Source organism: Syzygium oleosum, unplaced genomic scaffold (assembly GCF_021117445.2).
Source record: "Syzygium oleosum isolate NSW1041296 unplaced genomic scaffold, Sole_v2.1 Sole_v2.03, whole genome shotgun sequence".
Lineage (NCBI taxonomy): Eukaryota > Viridiplantae > Streptophyta > Magnoliopsida > Myrtales > Myrtaceae > Syzygium > Syzygium oleosum.
In genome coordinates this window covers 14,801,511-14,820,474 of record NW_026607487.1, presented here as the reverse complement: position 1 = coordinate 14,820,474, position 18,964 = coordinate 14,801,511, and the positions used below count along the sequence as shown (strand labels likewise).

Here is an 18,964-nt window from a genome sequence, read left to right as displayed (position 1 = left end):
CAAATACTTGTCTACTGATGAATGCTTATCATCTTACTTTTTAAATATATTATGCCAGACTCCATGTTCTGTGTTGGGGAAATAAGTCCTCCAGGGCCCCATTTTTCGCCCAGAATAATTGGCGCAAAAATGAATTATTGAATGGTCTGACCACTAATCAGATAGTGACAATAGATGCTTCATCACTATGGGACAGAGGTATACACCATATGCATGAATGTGATGAATGCAGCGAAGCTATGAAGAGACAAAGCCTTTGACCAATGGCTACAGACTTCAGTTCGGAAGTCCATCAATGAGCAACTTCCATGGTTCTCCTGAAAACGTGGAGGGAGGGCCTGGCGGGTGTTTCGGGCGCGACGCCCGATGCCAAAGTTGCTTTTTCTTTAAATTGGATGGCTGGCCCCATTCAAGTCCCACACACGCTCCAAAACTGGAAGGAAACATCAGGGAAAGTCTCTCTCCCTCTCTCTCGACTATCATAATTCACCAGTACAAGTTTCCACCGGTCCCGCTGAAAAGATGTTATTGGGAGGCAACCAAAAGTTTCCACTATGGCACCGCTTATTCCCTCAAATGTCAACAATGTCATGCCACACATTTTAAGGGTATCTAAGATTTTATTTTGTGATATTAATCTTTCACACAATTAGGCAACGTTCATTTCACAAAAAATAATTTCTGAAGAAATATTTTTCGGTATTCGTTTCACAAAAAATAACTTTCCAAGAAAAATTTTTTCCTTCTTATGGACAAAACTCCTTCACTTTTTTTGAAAATGACTTCCTCTTTCACAAAAGAGGAAAACATTTTCCAGAAAAGACTTCTTTCACCATTTATTTTCCCTATTTTTTTTTCTTTTTTTTTCCTTCTTCTTCTTCTTTCTCAGCCGGTCGCCGGCCACGGTGGCGGTTGGCGACCGGCGAGGTCGAGCCTCACCGGCCTGTGACAAGGCTCCGGCTCGCCTGATCCAGCGCGGTCGAGGTCACCCGAGGTTGCCAAAGCCTCGCCGACGTCTGGTGACCTCGGGCGAGCTTGGCCTCATCGGATCAGGCGAGGTGTAGCCTTGCCACAGGCCGGCAAGGCTCAACCTCGCCGGAATCTGGCGAGCTCAAGCCTTGCCGGCTTGTGGCGAGGCTCAAGCTCGCCTATGGCCGGTCGTTGGACGTCGTTGTGGCGGATGACCTACCGGAGAAGAAGAAGAAGGAAAAATAAGAAAAAAAAAGAGAAAAAAAAATTAAAAATATTTTTAATAAACAAAAATTATTAAAAGTATTGCAATGAGGAAAATATTTTTCATACCGGATAACGAAAAATATTTTTAAAAACTTTTTCAGATTTCAGCCGAACACCGGAAAATTGTGTCATTTTCTAGGAAAATGATTTTCGGGAAAACATTTTTCAGAAACATAACGTTTTCCGCGAAACGAACGGAACTTTAATGTTCTTGTAACAAGTAATCTTATCCCATGTATAAAGTAAGGTTCCGCTAGTAGGACAAAGGACGTGGCCTAAAGAGTTGCTTTGAGTGTCAAACGTAATTCGTACATGAGATCTACGCATTCAAGCCAAGTATGACCACTCAACCAGCTCTAGGTTCATATGCGCGTATCGAGTTGCCTTTTTTCCTATTTTGGAATTCCCTCACATATGATGGATTCGAGAAAGAATGTCTCATTTGAGGGCATTTGGGTGGAGCAGATTTTGTTGAAAATCAATCTTAGCAAAATTATGATGCTTAGAGATTCGTCTTTTCTTTTACTGATGATCTTTTTCGAATGCATATAATGAATGGCTTAGCTAGTTTATTGGTCTTATTTAAACAATTAATAAGCTAGTGCGTGCATATGTCACGAACATATAAAGGTCGCCAGATAATTTTATTTCCCTTTTGACGAGAAAAAGCTGAGGATGTGAGTCCACCTGAAGAATTCAGATAGCAAGTTTCAAATTGCCCACTTGGCAGCTCAAGATAGGATCACATTTCTCTTTATATGGATAAATATATATTTTTTCTTTTTTGTTTGTTGATCTAATTAACCCTAGATAGTCCTTTTTTTTATGTCTGCTCGGATTCTATATAAGGAAGTACTAATGCCAAACATTTCATAGACATCATACTATCACATATCGTTCGCCAACGCTCTGGCTTGATCTTCTCTTCATGCATACAACACGATCTAATTATCATTTATCCACGAGAAGAAGAATGGCTGCAATAACCTTCGGTCCAACCCTAACTTTAAAGGCCGTCGGCCACGACGATGTCTCTCAGAAATGGCATGGCGCTGTAACAGATGAGATCGGAGGGCTCATCCGAGTGTACGAAGATGGACATGTGGAGCGACCCAACGTCGTCCCTTTCGTCTCTTCTGCATTGCCTCAAGAGCTCGGCGTGACATCAACCGACACCGTCATCGACAATTTCACAAACGTCTGGGTGAGATTCTACGTCCCAAACAACGTGCAAAACCAGCTCCTTCCGTTGATTGTGTACTTCCACGGTGGTGGCTTCTGCGTCGGCTCGGCCGCTTGGAGCTGCTATCATGAGTTCTTAGCCAAGCTAGCCCTCAAAGTCAACTGCGTGATCTTGTCCGTGAATTATCGGCTCGCACCGGAGAACCCCCTCCCGGCCGCCTACGAAGACGGCTTCAAAGCCTTGACGTGGCTTGGAAAGCAAATCCTAGAAGCCTCTAGCGAGCGGTGGACGAGGCAGTGCGACTTCTCCAGAGTTTTCCTCGCCGGAGACAGTGCCGGAGCCAACATAACCCACCATTTGGCCTCAAGACTCGTTTCCGATAACGACACTGAGCTCGAAGCGGCGAAATCGCTACGCTTCAAGGGTGCAATCTTGATACAACCCTTCTTCGGAGGTGAGGCGAGGACAGAGTCGGAGAAGCACACAGCGCAGCCGCCAGGTTCGGCGCTGACTGTGGCCACATCCGACACGTACTGGCGGCTGGCCTTGCCGCACGGAACCAGTCGGGACCATCCCTGGTGCAATCCACTCACACGAGACGAGCGTGGCGGTCGCAATCCGGAGAAACTGAGGGTTTTGCCTCGTACCTTGGTGTGCATATCAGAGAGGGACATACTGAAGGATAGAAACGTGGAGTATTGCGGCGCTTTGGCCAAAGCGGGCAATGTTGTCGGATGCGTCGTGTACGACGGAGTTGGTCATGCGTTTCAGGTCCTTAGCAAGTCGCACACGGCACAAGCTCGTGCGCTAGAAATGATGTCTCATGTCAGGGCCTTTGTTCATCGGTGATCTTTTCGGGTCTGTGGCAAAATTTGTCTGCAAATTCATATCCACGCCTAGGTTGTGATTATATGACTTGTTCATTCGTCGTGTGTTTACTTTGATCTGTGCAAATTTAATGACATATAGGATCATATGTGTTATATATGGAGTCTTTTTAATTACTCCTAGAATCAGATTTTGATTGGAGATCATTAGCCCAACGTTTATAACGCGAGATCTGTCACTCCGCCCCTCACGCGTGTTAGATCACCTGTTCTCTTTGACTGATTTCCCTCTTTCTTAATTTAATATTATTATGATTACCTAACTTTTTACATGTCTATGTTGACTCCAAAAGGTTAGTCAACTTTGGGAAGTATCGTGTTCTTTATGGAGTTCATTGCATCCGGCTGATCTCCATTTGTTAGCCCGTTGACCTTGCCCCTTTTTGAAGAAAACCTACCAAGCAGTTGAATTAGATCATGCCCTCTTCAGATCCAAAAGTTATGATGTACAAAATTGGATCTGGACGTCTTTTGGCAAGATCCTGTTGGACTCTTAATATGACCGACGATAGGTACTCTCTTACTTCCCGTCCGTCGTATCACTTTGTGTAAACTAATTATATACAACAAGTCTTTGAGTCCCGAGCATTGCTTATCCGTTCGACTCGTAACAGTTGAGTTTGAAGCCAAACCCCATGCATACAGATTTGAATGAGGTTCCATCCTCGTTCCTCACGTTTAGTATCCTCGTTTGTCGTCTCGATTGCTCTCAATTTTTCTACACATTTCACTCTATTTGATCCTCACCCACACATGATAAGTGCAAATCCTAACCACCCAGACTCTCTCTTTCTCTCCGTGTGGGTAGATCTTGGCTTGACACCAATGGGATCTCGCCAGCTCTTGGTGCCACCGAGATCTCGTCGGAATCTCAACAAGAAATACATGTCTAGAGTATAGAAGGCATCTCCTCTAGAGCTCACTACAATTAGCAGGAAAATTACCAAAAAATAAAGCCATAAACTTATTATTATATGGATGTCAATTCAGTCATAAACTTTTCGAATTGTTCAATTTAGTAGTAAACCTTTTTAAAATTTGCCAATGTAGTCTATCCGACCAATTTTGACCGAAAATCTTTGATGTGGACACCAACCATCTTACGTGGCATGATTGCCATTGACTTGGACAATTTTTATAATTTTTTCTCCTTTTTTTGCCCTTTTTTTCTTTCCCTTTTCTTTTTCCCTCCATCGGTCGCCAACCATAGGCGAGGGCTAGAACTGGCGAGGGCAACCCATGCCTGTGATCGATGATTTCCGCTGGCTATTGTCGAGGACTAGCAGCTGGCAAAGGGAAATAAAAAGAAAAGAAAAGAAAAGGACAAAAAAGAAAAAAATTTAAAAATTGCAAAAATTATCCACATCAACGCCGATGTTGACTGGACCGCCACGTCAGCGATTTTCAGCAAAAATTTGCTAAAAGGACTACATTGGTAAATTGAAAGATTTATGACTCAATAGGTATTCATACAATAAGTTTATAACTTTTTTCGGTAATTTTCCAAAATCAAAACCTTAACGAGCCACGAAAATAGGGAAGTAAAATTCGAATCCTGCCGAAGGCCCGCCAGCCATAGAGGTCCAAGGACAAGGCTCTTGAGCAGCTCGATCGGCCCATCCTTCATCGGCCCCGGCAACTCATGCGTGATTCCTTGCTAGAATGAATATTCCGAAAGGTGGGAAAAACATGGTGCGTAATATGCATCTCCTGCCAAAGAAGACTACGTCCAAGTGCGATTATCAGCTAGAGTCAGTGATTTGATCATCATCAGTCTCAATGAGCAAAGACTTTGAACTAATTACATTCCTAGTATCTGGTTACCTGGAGTAGAAGAAACAAAAGGCTCTCTCTCCCTCTAGTTCATCCTCTGCCTCATCGTCATCTTCCATTTGGGCTTCTGCTCTCATAGAGGGTGTAACTTCTCCTGTCCAAAAGTAGTGTGTAAATATTCTGAATATGGAAGTGATCGTAGTACTTGAAGAGCAGGTCATTTGACGCTATGCATTTGTGGTAGGACAGTCCGCGATGTTGTCAAGACAAGCCAACTGTTGGATCGAAAGTTTACCGTATCTTGCGTCTCTCAACCCCCACCGTCCATTTTTTATCCATCTACCTGCCCCTTCTTTATTGTCTTCACTATGTTATTCCACATCTTAGAGGTTGGTCTCCAACCTTGGTCACGCTCTTGCCTGGCCTTTTCGGCATCTCATGTGATTATGGAGCAATCTTTGTACTGTGATATTAATCTGTCTCAATCAGACTAAGCGGATCATCTTTCGTAAATCCCTGGGGGGGAGGGGGGGTGTGATGGTTCCATATCACAAAGCTAGAGCTAGAATTCGTTGCTTTATCAATTCAATGCGAATTTTGCATTGTGATTGTTTTACAAAATGAGTCTCTACAAGGTCATTTTCGACGTTTTGAGGATATTGGAGCGAATTGTTTGAATTGGCCAACACCCAGTTCGCGTGAAAATTTAACTTCAAATATATTTCAGATCAGTTTTACAGGATATGGTTGATAGGGATCCCCATGAATGAGAATGATGGTCATAAGTAGTGCGATGTAATTAGATAAAAGCTCTAACGTACATTATGGATATATACCTAAGGACCGCTCTGTCCAAACGCACGACATGTGATTATTCGTGAAAAAAGACTAAACTTCTGTACTATAGTTTTTAATCTTTGAACTCCGTACAAGAACACGGTGAAAGAGACATGTGGAACCGACGTGTACTGTAGAGACTATATCCTCGATAAATGCGGTGCCAAAATGAGCTATCCGAAGTGACTAGGTGGAACCATGATGGGAGCCGAACTGGTACAGATCTATGTGGGCATGAGAGGAACAATTAGGCTGTGGCTCCTTCAGAAATTGGAAAAAACAGAGAAATCAAAATCCTTAATGATAGAAGCTCTACTTAATTCGCTGGACGGCCCGTTGCTTTAGGTTAGGTTAGAAGACGAAGAAAAAGACCCATATAAATGATACTTGATAAAATGTCTCACCACCAGCTCAGCTTGGGAAGAACATTCCCTGCACCTCGAATGCCTGAGCTGAGATGCCGAAGAAATCTGTCTCTCCACCTTGGAGAGACTGTTCTTATATGAATCAAATCCAACCTACTTTACTGTACTGCTGACTTTGTGAGGTCAAAACACATTATAAGACTTACAATCGGAGATATCATTTTTTGTTCTTTCTTATCCACCAACCACATATACTGGGCAACATGTTCAACGTGCAAAGAAAAGTATATGTGAAGGCAAATCAGCTTGGGAAACCGCTCTTCGAGCTTCATGCTGGACATGCAGACATAGGAGAAGGTAAATGAATCACTATTTTCGTCACACCAACATCCCGGAACACGAGCAACTCACTATAAAATCGCATACTTCAGACAGGGCACATACCCTTGATCAGAGTACATTCTAATCTGACTTGACAAATACAACAGCTACTCCTTCAACGGAATCAGAAATCAAGGATCCATCGTAAGATCTCACTCAAACCGTGAGAAGTATATTAATTCAATGACGTAACAGCAATCCCAGAGAGACATCAAACACCGATTTAAAGACATATGTCAACCTGAATCTATCAAAAGCAGCCTTTCTAGCTAGTCATCATAACCTGGTCAATAGCCTGAAGAGCTTGATTGGCAAAAAAGCGGACATCAACGTCAGGATCCTCACTAAGCTCAACTAAACAGGGTCGGATCATTTTCTCCACCATCTGTTTCAGGTAAAAAAAAGCCTTTAGAAATCAAGAGCAGAAAATCATTCTTCAAAAGGGACAAAAGAAACAATTCTAAGCCTGAATGCCAAAACAGCAGGAAAACAAGGCAAAAAATTCGAATGGAAAACTTAGAATGAAATTTTTACTTGCCAAAACAGCAATTATAAAAAAATGAAGATAGAGATATTGAGAAATGAAAATTTTAAGATCTCCATGGGTTACTTACAGACTGGTCAACTATTGGCATGAGGGACTGAAGCACTTTTGCCACATTAAACTTGATATTTGGCACCCTGCCAATTCCAAAGCACAAGCAAGCCGTAAGAAATCATTCATGAAAAACGTTGTAGTTTCGTTAGCATAAAGGTACCTGTCTTTCGATGCATTAACCACCACCGGCAGCAGCTTCGAGCAAGTGATATCTATCCCCAAAACAGGGGCAAGAAGAGAGATTGCACGCAGAATTGTCATTCTGTATAAGTAGTGTGGATTGTTTATCATCTCCAATGTCTGTAATATAAAACATATCAACTATTATTTTAACTGCCAATACGAAAAGTAAGTGATAATTTGTGAAAAAGAATAATATTCAATGGTGCCACAATAAAAGGAAAGCAATAAGGCTTCCTCTGGGAATGAAGCGGGAAGGACCAAGAGGAAAAAATAGGAAGCAGCAGAAGGAAGGACTAACATCAACACATCCCCCAGTTTTTTTAAACAATACTTTAGCATGTCTATGACAGAATTAAAACATACAAAACTGGTAATTAACGGTCAAAATCAATATAAACACCTGGGGAATTATGTGCTGCATTGCCCAGTCAGGACCGAATTCTTCGGCAAGTCGCTTCAAGTTGTTTGCTGCTGCATCACGAATTGAGTAAACCTGCAAGAGATTTGCTTTTAGTGACATACTTCCGGCAAAATGCAAAACCCTTCACAAACTATATCGATGGACGATAAGGCAAAAACTTTATGAAGATATATCAGCAGAAACATTCATTCAGAACAACTTCAAAAAACCGAGACAGTGATTTCACGTTTACAGCATTTCAAAAAATGGCAAGTGCAGTCGACAGCCAGTGACTGACAATGAGGTCTTTAGATAAACAGTTTTTTAAAAAAAAAAATTCCAATCAAATGGGAATCCTGTGTCCATCCACAACCTCAATATCGTTTCCTAATAACTTGGCAGGCATAAAAAGTTAAGAGACATTGGTGATTCAGAGGTATTAAAAAGAAACAGAAGTAGAGAAAACTTTTAGTTATCTGCGACTGTCATAACACTATCAAGAAAAAACATCGAAGAGCTCTCCTGTAAGACTAGAAACCAACAAACCTACCTTATCTTGCAACCACTGCATGCAAAGAGAGCCGAGCTTATCATCAAAAAACCCTACACCCAACTGACTGGCCAATAGAGGTATGTACTCTATTATGGCAAGCCGGACCCTCCAATGTCTGTCCTCAGCAAGCTCTACGATTGCTGGTAATAACGATTGTGACAAAAGATCGATCCCAATGACCTGCATAGGATTAACTTCAATTTCATACTAATAATAAATACCAACAATGTGAGGAGATGTTCACAGGTGCACGATGAAAAGTGACAATGAAGAAATCTGAAGTGCATAAAAGAAAAAAGGTGCAGATGAATCTTTAAAGTTTGCAGCAAACCTGATTGACTTGATCAAGCTTGCTAATAATGTTGAGACGCACATCAGGAAATTCATCTTTCAGAAGGGAAAGAAATATTGGAAGAAGCTGCTCGATGGTAGCATCCTGCATCACAATATACAACGGTATTTGTTTAGGGTTTCATAATAAAAGGAAATGCTATTGATTTTGGACTAATGCCTCATTTCTTTTTTCCCCCATCTTGCTTTTCACTTGGCTCATTCAAGTAAGAGGGACAAACATAAACATCGAGCCAAAGAAAAAGAAAATGAAGGAACTAACACTTAGTTACGTTGCAGGACCAAAGGTGTTAAAAAATTATAACACCTCTGTGGTCATCCAAACAGGTAAGAGCCAAAATTTTCTCTGGCTTCTTTCATAATAGTTATTAAAAGGTGTAAAACCAGACACTGTACGAGGCACCTACCTTCCCTAGGACTGGTGCCATTCCCATTATAACTGAGGCTAAAGCTGACCGAACATGCTGAGATGAATCCGACGACAGTTCCTGCAAAAGGTCGCCAGTCATTACTAATGGAGATATTCTGAAGGTGAGATGGGTAATATGATCCAGAACAACAAAATTAAAGCTCTGCAAAAGCTATGTTTTCATAGACATTCGCACCTTGACACACGGAAGTATATGTTGAATGGAAAGTTCTGGGTTCAAAATCCGACAAAACTTGGTAACTTTTCCAGCAGCTGCTATACGTACTTCAGCCTCATTATCCCGAAGTAAACGCACATATGCAGGGACCAAGTCCGTCCTGGAAATTACTCACATTGTGAAAGAAGTACCAAAATTGGATCATAACATACAAGAATAGATTATGAAAAAAGATGAAATTAGATTTTTCATTTCTCTTATAACTGAAAGGGATACATCCATGCAGCCAATCCAATCCAACAAATAAAGTAATTAATCAGATGAGCAGATTTTCGAAACAGCGATTCAAAATGACAGGCACCCAAATGTCCAAAAAGAAGGCACTTATAGTCGACAAGCATCGGTTCCCATATAGATATTCTTTTAGCTTGCGAGTTTAAGAAAACCCGAGGTGCACAAGGCTATCCCATGGCTTGAATTAAATCAATACCTCGTAGGCTCTGGTCCCACGGCTTCACAAAGCTCATACAATTGATTAGCCACCATGTAGCGCACTCGCCAAGACTTATCCTGTCAAGAAAAGGCAAGTGATACACATAATTAACAAAAAGGCTTCACTGGCAGCATATGGTTAACAAAACCTCCAACATGTCAATATATCACTCACTGGGTGAATTTAAATATGATAAAACATTTCAAGAAATCGACTGAAGCCCAAAGTCCAAAAATTGATGTCCTCAGCCACATATAATGATATAAGCCTTATACGCCATCTTACAATATATGGTGCCAAAGATAATTATCCCCAACTCTCAGTAAGCAAGCTGTGTCAGATCTGAATGCAAACAAGGAAAAGGCTTTTGCTAGACTAATCGACAGTTCCACGACTAGATCACATTATCATTTAAGAAAGCTGTAGGTTTTTCCCCGACCTATCATTCGACCTCCAAAGTGCAGCAGGTTTGTTTGCTTGTAGTATTCTGGAAAAACACTCAACTTAAATGACTTTTGGCTACTTATCAAGTATATCTAGGTGTGCTCGTTGAAGAAACCGAAGGATGGAAGAATTTTCAAAAGAATGTTCAGTACAAGGCACGGCCAAAGGACACCTTATTCCACAGTGCCTCAATGATACAACCACAAAGAGATGAAAAGAACTTCTTAAGATCTTTCCCAGTGCATATTTAAACATACGTACAGGTCCCAATTACTAATCACCAGGATATATAACTATGAAGGAACATATCTCAACTTTCCAAAGAGCCAAATTGTGCAACAAAAGTTGGTCTGTATCTGCAAGTCCATCCTTGTACAAGTTCAGACTCAGCTTCCAATAAGTAGTCCAATAGGCCGTAGCCTGAAGCTCATTTGCAAGACTTATCTAGTTACCGACACCATGATGGCTCCCAAATTAGAAACTACAAGGTTTATTACCATTTCTCAGACTGGACCTCAAAGGGTTAGCTCTCAATACAACAAGGCAGATCCACCGTCAGGGCGGTTCAACCAAAAAAATGTGTCGGTGAGACAATGTTATTACACGAGACTTGTTGAATTTCCCCTATCTTCAAGTATATAGACAGCCATAATTACCAATCTACACACACATTTCAATAAGTCACAGAACACTGCCTTTCAGCTTCAATCCATTACATAAGTTACAAAGCCTTGCCTTTCAGCTTAAGCCCTTTTTTGGGGTGAGAAAACACCAGTGAACAGTTTCAACCATGATAGGAATAAATCACTATACGAGTCTCTGAAATCACATGCCTGTCAGCATGTAGCAACAAAAACATGCCAATTGCGAATCAACACTGTTGCAAGCTCATAAAATGTATCAAAAGTTCAAGCCTTGATCAAAATAAGAAAAGTTATCAGAAGCAGTAGATTAGCAACGTGCCTGAGAGAAGTTAACTATAACGGGGAGTATGTGTTGCACACAATCTTGGGCCTCCAACAATTTCCCAAGAGCAGCACAACCCTCAACAGCCAATAATCGAACAGAATCCTGATCTGAGATACAAAACATGGAGAGAAATTAGCAATGAAGATAAACTTCATGACATAACAATGAAAAGGCAAGTTACATTCTTTGTAGAGGCAAAATGGTAATTCTATACTACTACTACATGTCAACATGTTAAAAAAAAAAGATCTGTATAGTGCCTGGAATAATTTTTATCAACTAGGGAATACATTATAACCAGAAAGTCCTGATGACATCAGCTAGTTAATTTCCAAATTCAACACAGTGACATTGTTAGAGTCCTTAAAAGTAAGACACGCTCAAATCAGATGAGAGAAAAAGAAGTGTAACCACTCAATATGGATGAAAACTTATAATACCATCCTGTGTGAGGTCCTCGAATATTGATATAATATCAGTCTTCAGATGAGCATATTCAACAGTCGCAGCAAATTTCCCCAGATTTGATGCAGCAGACCTCCTAACCATGGGCATGTCATCTTGGCATAGCTGATTGTATATTGAACGCAACTCTGTCTTCAACATGTCTGGGGCACTAGGATACACAATATGAAACAGCCCACATGCAGAAACTCGAGCAGTAAACCACTCACCGGCTGCCAACCTCTGAAAGTACAATATTATCAGAAAAGGAAAAAAAACATGAATTGACATTATCATGCACTTTTTTTTCACGCATTTGAGACAAATTAACTTAGTATGTGTTTCCCAAGTTACCCCACATCGTCATTTTCCTTTCTTTCTCTAGTCCATGTACCATGAAAGCTAGTTAAATTTACAAGGATAAAGACAACCTTCCAAGGTTCTTCTAAAACTTGATGAGCTGGTCAAATCTGACCAGATCTAAGATATTAAATTTGGGGAATAAAGGTTAATTAAGGATAAATGGGCATAAGGAGCAGCAAGAGCATCAATGACATCTAAGATGATTCACAGGTAGTCTAGGAGCAGTTTGCCAAGGTCTCCTCACCTTAACCAAAGGAATGAAATGGTCGACCAAATCACTCTCCCTCATTTGAGATCCAATTCTACATAAGGACTCCACAGCTTTGTCTCTGACACAAGTTTCCTCGACAGTGCAGAGGGTCTCCAACGGTGGAAGCAGGACATTGGCATGCTCAACTCCACCAACATAAGGAATAAATACACCCAGTTCTTCCGCCATTGCAAGAAGCACCTCGTCGTCGTCGTCATTGTTCTCGCTTAAAAATGGAATTAATTCCTTTCGAGTCCTATCTTCTCCAAGAGCACGGGCAATTGTCGATAGTCTCCGAATAGAATTCAATCGTAACTGGATGTCATCATTCTTGAGCTCATCTATGAGAACAGCTATTGGATAAAGAGGCTCATCAACCATAGACATGGTAACTCAGCAGTAAGTAGCAGCTCCAGTAGTTATCTGCAACAGGCCAGAAGCAATGGGCATAAGCATCTAACTTGCATGATTGAAAGCTGTGGAGCTAGGACAATTACAGCGATAACTCCCTAAAGAGCAACAGCAGCACATAAAAACATTCCCCATCAAGAGCTACAGTAACCAGATAATGAAAGGAGTTTATATGTCCCATGATAAATTTTAACAAACTCAAAACTGGAATTCAATGACTAATATGGGGTGTTTCCAGAAAAACTGAGAAAGTTAAACCAAAATACCTCCCTAAAAATCCACAGAGCCCCCAACAAAGAAGCCAACACATGAAATGCTATAGGCTGAACGCTTAGTCACCTAGAGTTCGAGGATGGTCGCATAGAGCAAAAACTGCTTTAAGCTTCATAAACTAGTAACGCATCTTTCGACTATTCGAACATAGAGACTACATACGAGTGAGTCATTCATACAAAAGAAGATCTTCCGGAAAACAAATGCGCCCAATGAATCGACAGATAACACCCCAAAAAATACAGATCAAAACCCAGATCCCAGATCGCTGGTAAACCGGGCAATACCCAAATCTTAATTCTTTCCAACTCCTCCCCCCTTCATCGAATTCCCCCTAAATCATCCTTCCGACCAAAAAACCACATCATCCGAGAGACACACACCCCCGCCACCACGTCGCCCATGAAAAACTAAGAAATTGGTCTCGACCCAAATCCCGAATCAGTCAACGGGAAACCCCAGCACAGTCAAATCAACAAGAACACGAAGAAGAAGAAGAAGAAGAAGGAGAAGAGAAGGAGGAATGGGAGACGAGGGACTCACAGATCTGTCTCCCCCAAATGCAGCGAGCAAAACCAGGAATGATTTTCCACAGGCACCCCCGTTCTGCGACGGAGACAGTGCGCGGTCGTGCCCGCCTTTATATAGACACCTCGTCTCTACGCGCCTGATTATGGGCCGCGGGCGATGGCCAAGGCCCAAACTTCCATGCACAATGGGCCGCGAAATGGTCTCCGATATGGGCCTTGATGGGCTTTCAGCGGTGGAGGATCGGCCTCTGCACCCAGAGCTATGGAAATCAATTTCTTTTTCGCCTATCTGCAGTTTACGGACGGAATCGTATTGAATTACGCGGCGGAGCTGAGCTCAGGTGTCCGCAACGACTGATCGGCCGGCGGTCAGAGACGGGCTTTGTCCGGCGTCACGCGTTTCGTTTGGCAGATCGCCCGATCCCGCCTACTCTCAAACGCACATTTTCGCTCGGCTCTTCCTTTCCTCACGAGCCCGCGAACGTGTATAACTCGGAATGCTTCGATACTTGTCATTGTCATCCGACATACATGTGATGATGTATATCGATTTTGATTATGAATTTTATACATTGATTAAAGAGGGGAAATGCTAATGGTCCGATTTTTATAGTCCGAAAGAATATGACGTATCTTATGAGTTTTACTCGTTCAAGTCAAGTTGATTGGATTAGTTCCTTATATTTATGTGATGGATTTCGAATGATTTAGTTTTAATATGAATGGATTATCGAATCTTGGCGCATGGAAACTTAATTAAACGAAAAAAAAAAATTATGGTTAACATCATTAGATCACGAGCACAAGTAGAAAATAATGTTGTTGACGTTTATGGAGGGATCATCTTCTTTGATCCATTCTGTATGGAGAAAACTGACTTAAATCTGTCTCAATTGATATATTCAGCACTCAAAAAGTGTCAAAGAAACACATCCTTAAAAGGGTGACACCGATCCATGATCTTGAAACCTTTAGACAGAGAGTGCAACTGAGAATAATACATTGACAATATGAACATGGCACAGTACAAACCAATCCCATTCTTGCCATCAGATGGCGAAAAGTCTGAATCAAAACCCTCACCTATTCGTGACTTCTCTCTGCCTGGAAAAATTATTGACAACCCCTCGATCAGAAACCAAATCACATAGTAATTACATGATAAGAACAACAATATATGGTTGGACTGCACATCTGTTGCTCCATAAGAAACTGCTCAGTAACCACGCACATGTCTAGTCCTCACAGACATCGGTCTCCTCTCTAGGTCCAGGATCTGTCCGACGCGCATGCCCGTCGCTTCAGCTGGGTGTGCTACATGGCCTCCTACACCTGATTCCGCCCTCAAGCCAGCTCGAAAATTTGACGGAATTCGCATAGGAGAGGAGAAATCAGATGGGGATCCACTTCGATCACGCTCCTTCTCGTTGTCGCTTTCGTCGAAATATATCTCCCCCTGTGAGTGATTAGGCCAGCCTGCTCCAACCCGAGGAGTTGTAATCAATTCTCCTGAATCTGAGGTGGAGGAAGACATCGAAAGTCTGGTTTCCGCAGCATTTCTGCTCCTGACAGAGCCTCGAGCTCCATGTTCAATTTGGAGTTGCTTTTCAGTGTGATCAAATTTCTGCCTCGCCTCTAACCTTCGAGCACTAGGACTAGGACTGTTTTGATCATCGAGACCATGAGATTCGGATCGAGACAGTTCCACCGCAGCTCTTGCAGCTGCTGCCGCATAAGCAGCTGACACGAAAGCCGCTTGGGCTGCTTCAGCGACATCCTTGAACTCACTCTGCACCTCGAACGAGTCAGAGAAGTCATTCACCACTTTTGTTTTAGATGTACTTTCCATATTGTTGTCAACCTCAAGTTTAGAATCTACAGAACTGATAGGCTGGTCCGGCATAATCTTTACACCAGTGTTTTCCTGCATCAATTTTATGAAAAAACACCGCTGATTGAAGGATTTGGGAAAAGTAATATCGTGTTCTCTCTGCTCAACATAGAACAAGCATACCTCTAAGGGGTCCATGGGTTCATCGACATGCAGAGCTATGCCGTTGGTTGCAGCAATCTCTTTGAGCACCTTTGTTCTGCTCTCTAAGCTAGGCTGCCGGGTTGACAGCTTCTCTACCATCTACACAAGTCCAAGTTTACTTGTCAATGACTAAAGGCTGACAAAGTGATTGGTTAAACCACACTGAGATAAGATTGACGAACAGAGAACATTCAACCAAGCAAAATATTCGAGATTTCACACAGGCAAATCGTACTAAATTAGGATGCACAAAAGCATTGATCAGGAAAGTTTCTTCCGTTTTATGTTACTACTCAATGCCAGTTTGGCGGAAGCCCGTTCGGCAAACCAAGCCTATTGCCTGCCCTCATCCACTACTAACATCAAACCAGACAAGCCGCATTTTCTATTGCTTCAACAGCCATCACCAACATGACATATAGATCAACCATCACGATTAACCGATCGCCAACTCACTCACAATATTGTCAGATGTAGTGGCCTTGTGATCCGTGGATTCTAGTTTATAATTCGTCAGCGATATTACCAATACACTCTGTACTTATATTCTACTTCTGTGATTACCGGGTATTTCTCCTACTTTTCAGCTTCTGTATTGTCTTTCTATGTCTCAATTTATGACAAGTTCCGCGATTACAATTTATTTGTTCAGACGGAACAGAATCGTACAAAAGCAAATGAAAATTTCTCGTACATGAACAAGTCTGAACCATAATTAATCCTGTAAATAATGACAGCAAAACATAGCAGAACATACAAACCAGAGGATTCACTGCGCAGTTGTTCCTCAATTCAATAGCCGAAGCAGCGAACCCCTTGCCATAACGAGAGGTGAGGAGCCCGCGCAGCTCGTGGAGCTCTGGGAACTCTCCGCACCTCGACGCCGCGAATAGCAAGCTCGAGGCTGCCTCCTTCAGCTCCTCCGGACAAATTCTGCGCGCACGCACAAAAACAGGCCAAAACACCATTAACCAAAAAAGAAAGGTGAAAAAAAGAAGTTCGATGGCTGATCTTTGGATACGGAAATGGGATACATAAGACCAAAGAGAAACGCAGTACTTGTCCTGCTCAATAAGGTTGACCCTCTCGATCAACAGATGGCAGTAGCCCTCGATCATGGCATAAGCATCCAACGTGCTCTGCTCCCTCATCACCTGCTCGACCTGGACAACAAACAAGCTATTGCCAGTCAACCCAACTCGCAGACTTCAAAAACAAGGAAATTCATCTCATCGGATAGAGGTTTGACTCACTCGAAGCAGAGCTCGGTCGTGGTTCGGGAGCTCGAGAAGCTGAGCGACGTCGGACCGAGCCTGCGCGAGCCGGGTCTGGCTGCGGTTCCTGAGGACCGCGAGGCGAGAGACGGCGAGAGCGGCGAGGGGCTTGAACTTGGAGGGCTTGAAGGATCTTCCCAGCAGGCGGTCGAGCTTCTTGCCCATGACGACGGGTCTACGACGTGAAAGTCTCGAGAGCTCAGTTTCCCGCGAGAAGAGAGGGAGAAGAGCCAACGGAGATGATGGTGGTTTTCTCCTTTACGCGATGACGATGGAGGGGAGGAAGGTCGCTGGCCGAGGGCACCGGTCTCAGTCCGTGCTTACGTCTGCTGTTAGCCTGTTACGGAGTCTTTCTTGGGGGCATGATACGTTCCTCGTCTTCTCGTTTCTTTTGTTTTTTGCGAAGCGTGCGAATGGAGGGGTCTGGATGCGATAGAGACTTCTTCTTCGCTCTCCTAAGGGTGCGCATGAATACCATTCTGTGCTCGAGAACTATTTCTAAACAGAAATGATTTTTTTCTATTCTGTGCCCGAAAATAATTTCTGAGTATTTGAAGGCGTTTGATAACTGTCCAAAATTTCTATTCCTAGAGTAAAAAAGAACAGAAATGAGTTTGGTAACTACACAAAATTTCTGTTCTCAAATAATATTTTAATAATATTTTGAATTGTTTATTTTTTTTTTCTACCCATTTTCTTCTTTGGCCATGGCCGGTTGCTTGCGACCGGCCACACCCTGTGGCCGCGAGGGCGTCACGACCCTCGCCGGCCGCCGCGGGGAGGCGAGGGTCGCCCTCGCCGGCGAGGGCGAGGGCCGGACCCTCGCCGCCCGGGCGAGGCGGCCTCGCCCGAGACGGCGAGGCTCGGCCTCGCCCGGATCCGGCGAGGCCGAGGCTTCGCCGTGGGTCGCGACGGCGAGGCTCGGCCTCGCCCGATAGAGAGGCGACCCTCGCCTCCGCCGGCGGCCGGCGAGGGCCGTGATGCCCTCGCCGGCCTTGGCTGTGGCCGGTCGCCGGCCGCCGGCCCAGCCCAGGGAAGAACAACACAAAAATAAGAAAAGAAAAAAAAAGAAGAAAAAAAACTGATTCTTAAAATTGTCTTAGAAACGAGAAGCAACTTTTTTTTACTTCTTGTTTCTCTTCCAAAACTGCTTTCTCGGCACAAATTTTTGCAAAAATGTGCCCGGAACAAAAAATTTACCAAACGCATTTCTGTTCTCAAATTATTTCTGGGAACAAAAGAATAGAAATTTTCACTATTTGGCACGTTACCAAACGGGCCCTAAGTTGACACGAAAGAGACTTGGTGATTGGGAAAGAAAGTAGCTGTGAAAGTCTGAACCCGGCCATTCGATAAAAACCAAAGCTTCTTCCCACCCCTTAAGCATCGAACATGATGTACTTTGCGATGCCGCTCAATGGGGTTTTGCAATAAACGAAAAAAAAAATAAAGGGAACGAAAGAGACATTTGCGAAAAAAAACAAAAGCAAAAAGCAGAGCAAGAAACGAAGGAGACGATTTCAAAAGCTCGATCGATAGTAAGACGTTCTCGGCGGCACGCGTTATTCGAAAACGCAGAGCCGTGAATCAGATTCACGTCCGACACAGCAGCGGGTGATTTGTCGAGCCAATGTTGACATCTCCTTAATTCGTAGAAACTTGATACACGATTTTGGTCGACGGAGTTTTTAAAAGATCACGACAGCCTGTTTCTGAGGCATCAGTGGACGAGCTCTACTAATTGTTCCTATGGTCGATTGAAATGAATGGAATACGAAATATACAACTTCCACAACCACGACGGCCCCTTCAACTCTCGATAAACCAGACCAAAATCTATCGTATTGTAATTTACTTCAGTGCACTATTTGACTTGCTTAAATCCCAACTACTTGTAACAAATGCTTGATACAATATTACCATTCGATCAACTGCAACGATAGACATAGATTAGCTACCACAACTAGGGACTATGTTTCCTCTCACCGGCACATAGAGCGGCACCAAACCAGTATAGTAGCCCATGCCACAACAGGCCACCCAAGTGTGGCTGGTTTTTTTTTTTTTTTAAAATTTTGGTCGGAAGTGTGGCCGGTTGGCCGATCCGGATCTCAAATCTTGTTGGAGGAAATCGTTCAATTCGT

At 42.8% G+C, this 18,964-nt stretch overlaps 3 protein-coding genes across 4 annotated transcripts; 1 reads left to right on the top strand and 2 right to left on the bottom strand.

The window, feature by feature from the left end:
- Positions 1-1,901: 1,901 nt before the first annotated feature.
- On the top strand, positions 1,902-3,339 carry LOC115689818 (probable carboxylesterase 6). Its single transcript, XM_030615976.2, has one exon. The coding sequence runs from the start codon at positions 2,165-2,167 to the stop codon at positions 3,266-3,268; it is 1,104 nt and encodes a 367-aa protein (XP_030471836.1). The 5' UTR covers positions 1,902-2,164; the 3' UTR covers positions 3,269-3,339.
- A 1,381-nt stretch (positions 3,340-4,720) lies between these two features.
- On the bottom strand, positions 4,721-13,652 carry LOC115689796 (serine/threonine-protein phosphatase 2A 65 kDa regulatory subunit A beta isoform). Of its 2 annotated transcripts, none has more exons than XM_056309515.1 (13): positions 13,525-13,652; positions 12,292-12,720; positions 11,681-11,927; positions 11,235-11,347; positions 9,825-9,904; positions 9,353-9,494; positions 9,155-9,235; positions 8,728-8,832; positions 8,394-8,576; positions 7,844-7,936; positions 7,421-7,560; positions 7,277-7,343; positions 4,721-6,614 (listed from the first exon to the last, which is right to left on the bottom strand). In XM_056309515.1, the coding sequence occupies exons 2-13, from the start codon at positions 12,682-12,684 to the stop codon at positions 6,549-6,551; spliced, it is 1,710 nt and encodes a 569-aa protein (XP_056165490.1). In that variant the 5' UTR covers positions 12,685-12,720; positions 13,525-13,652; the 3' UTR covers positions 4,721-6,548. The 2 variants fall into 2 exon arrangements, with proteins under 2 accessions (XP_056165490.1, XP_030471808.1); XM_030615948.2 differs by lacking the exon at positions 4,721-6,614 and adding an exon at positions 6,630-7,047.
- An 821-nt stretch (positions 13,653-14,473) lies between these two features.
- Positions 14,474-18,661, bottom strand: LOC115689782 (uncharacterized). Its single transcript, XM_030615933.2, has 6 exons — positions 18,097-18,661; positions 16,800-17,270; positions 16,606-16,709; positions 16,308-16,479; positions 15,526-15,645; positions 14,474-15,435 (listed from the first exon to the last, which is right to left on the bottom strand). Exons 2-6 carry the CDS (start codon positions 16,983-16,985, stop codon positions 14,728-14,730), a joined length of 1,290 nt encoding a protein of 429 aa, XP_030471793.1. The 5' UTR covers positions 16,986-17,270; positions 18,097-18,661; the 3' UTR covers positions 14,474-14,727.
- Positions 18,662-18,964: the final 303 nt, after the last annotated feature.

Coding starts and splice junctions, on each gene's coding strand:
- LOC115689796 (XM_030615948.2), bottom strand. CDS start 12,684: ATGTCTATGGTTGATGAGCCTCTTTATCCAATAGCTGTTCTCATAGAT. Junction 7,344..7,420: donor GTTAATGCATCGAAAGACAG/GTACCTTTATGC, acceptor TGGAATTGGCAG/GGTGCCAAATATCAAGTTTA. Junction 7,048..7,276: donor TGCCAATAGTTGACCAGTCT/GTAAGTAACCCA, acceptor TACCTGAAACAG/ATGGTGGAGAAAATGATCCG.
- LOC115689782 (XM_030615933.2), bottom strand. CDS start 16,985: ATGGGCAAGAAGCTCGACCGCCTGCTGGGAAGATCCTTCAAGCCCTCC. Junction 15,646..16,307: donor ACTGCGCAGTGAATCCTCTG/GTTTGTATGTTC, acceptor GGACTTGTGTAG/ATGGTAGAGAAGCTGTCAAC. Junction 15,436..15,525: donor AACCCATGGACCCCTTAGAG/GTATGCTTGTTC, acceptor AAATTGATGCAG/GAAAACACTGGTGTAAAGAT.
- LOC115689818 (XM_030615976.2), top strand. CDS start 2,165: ATGCATACAACACGATCTAATTATCATTTATCCACGAGAAGAAGAATG.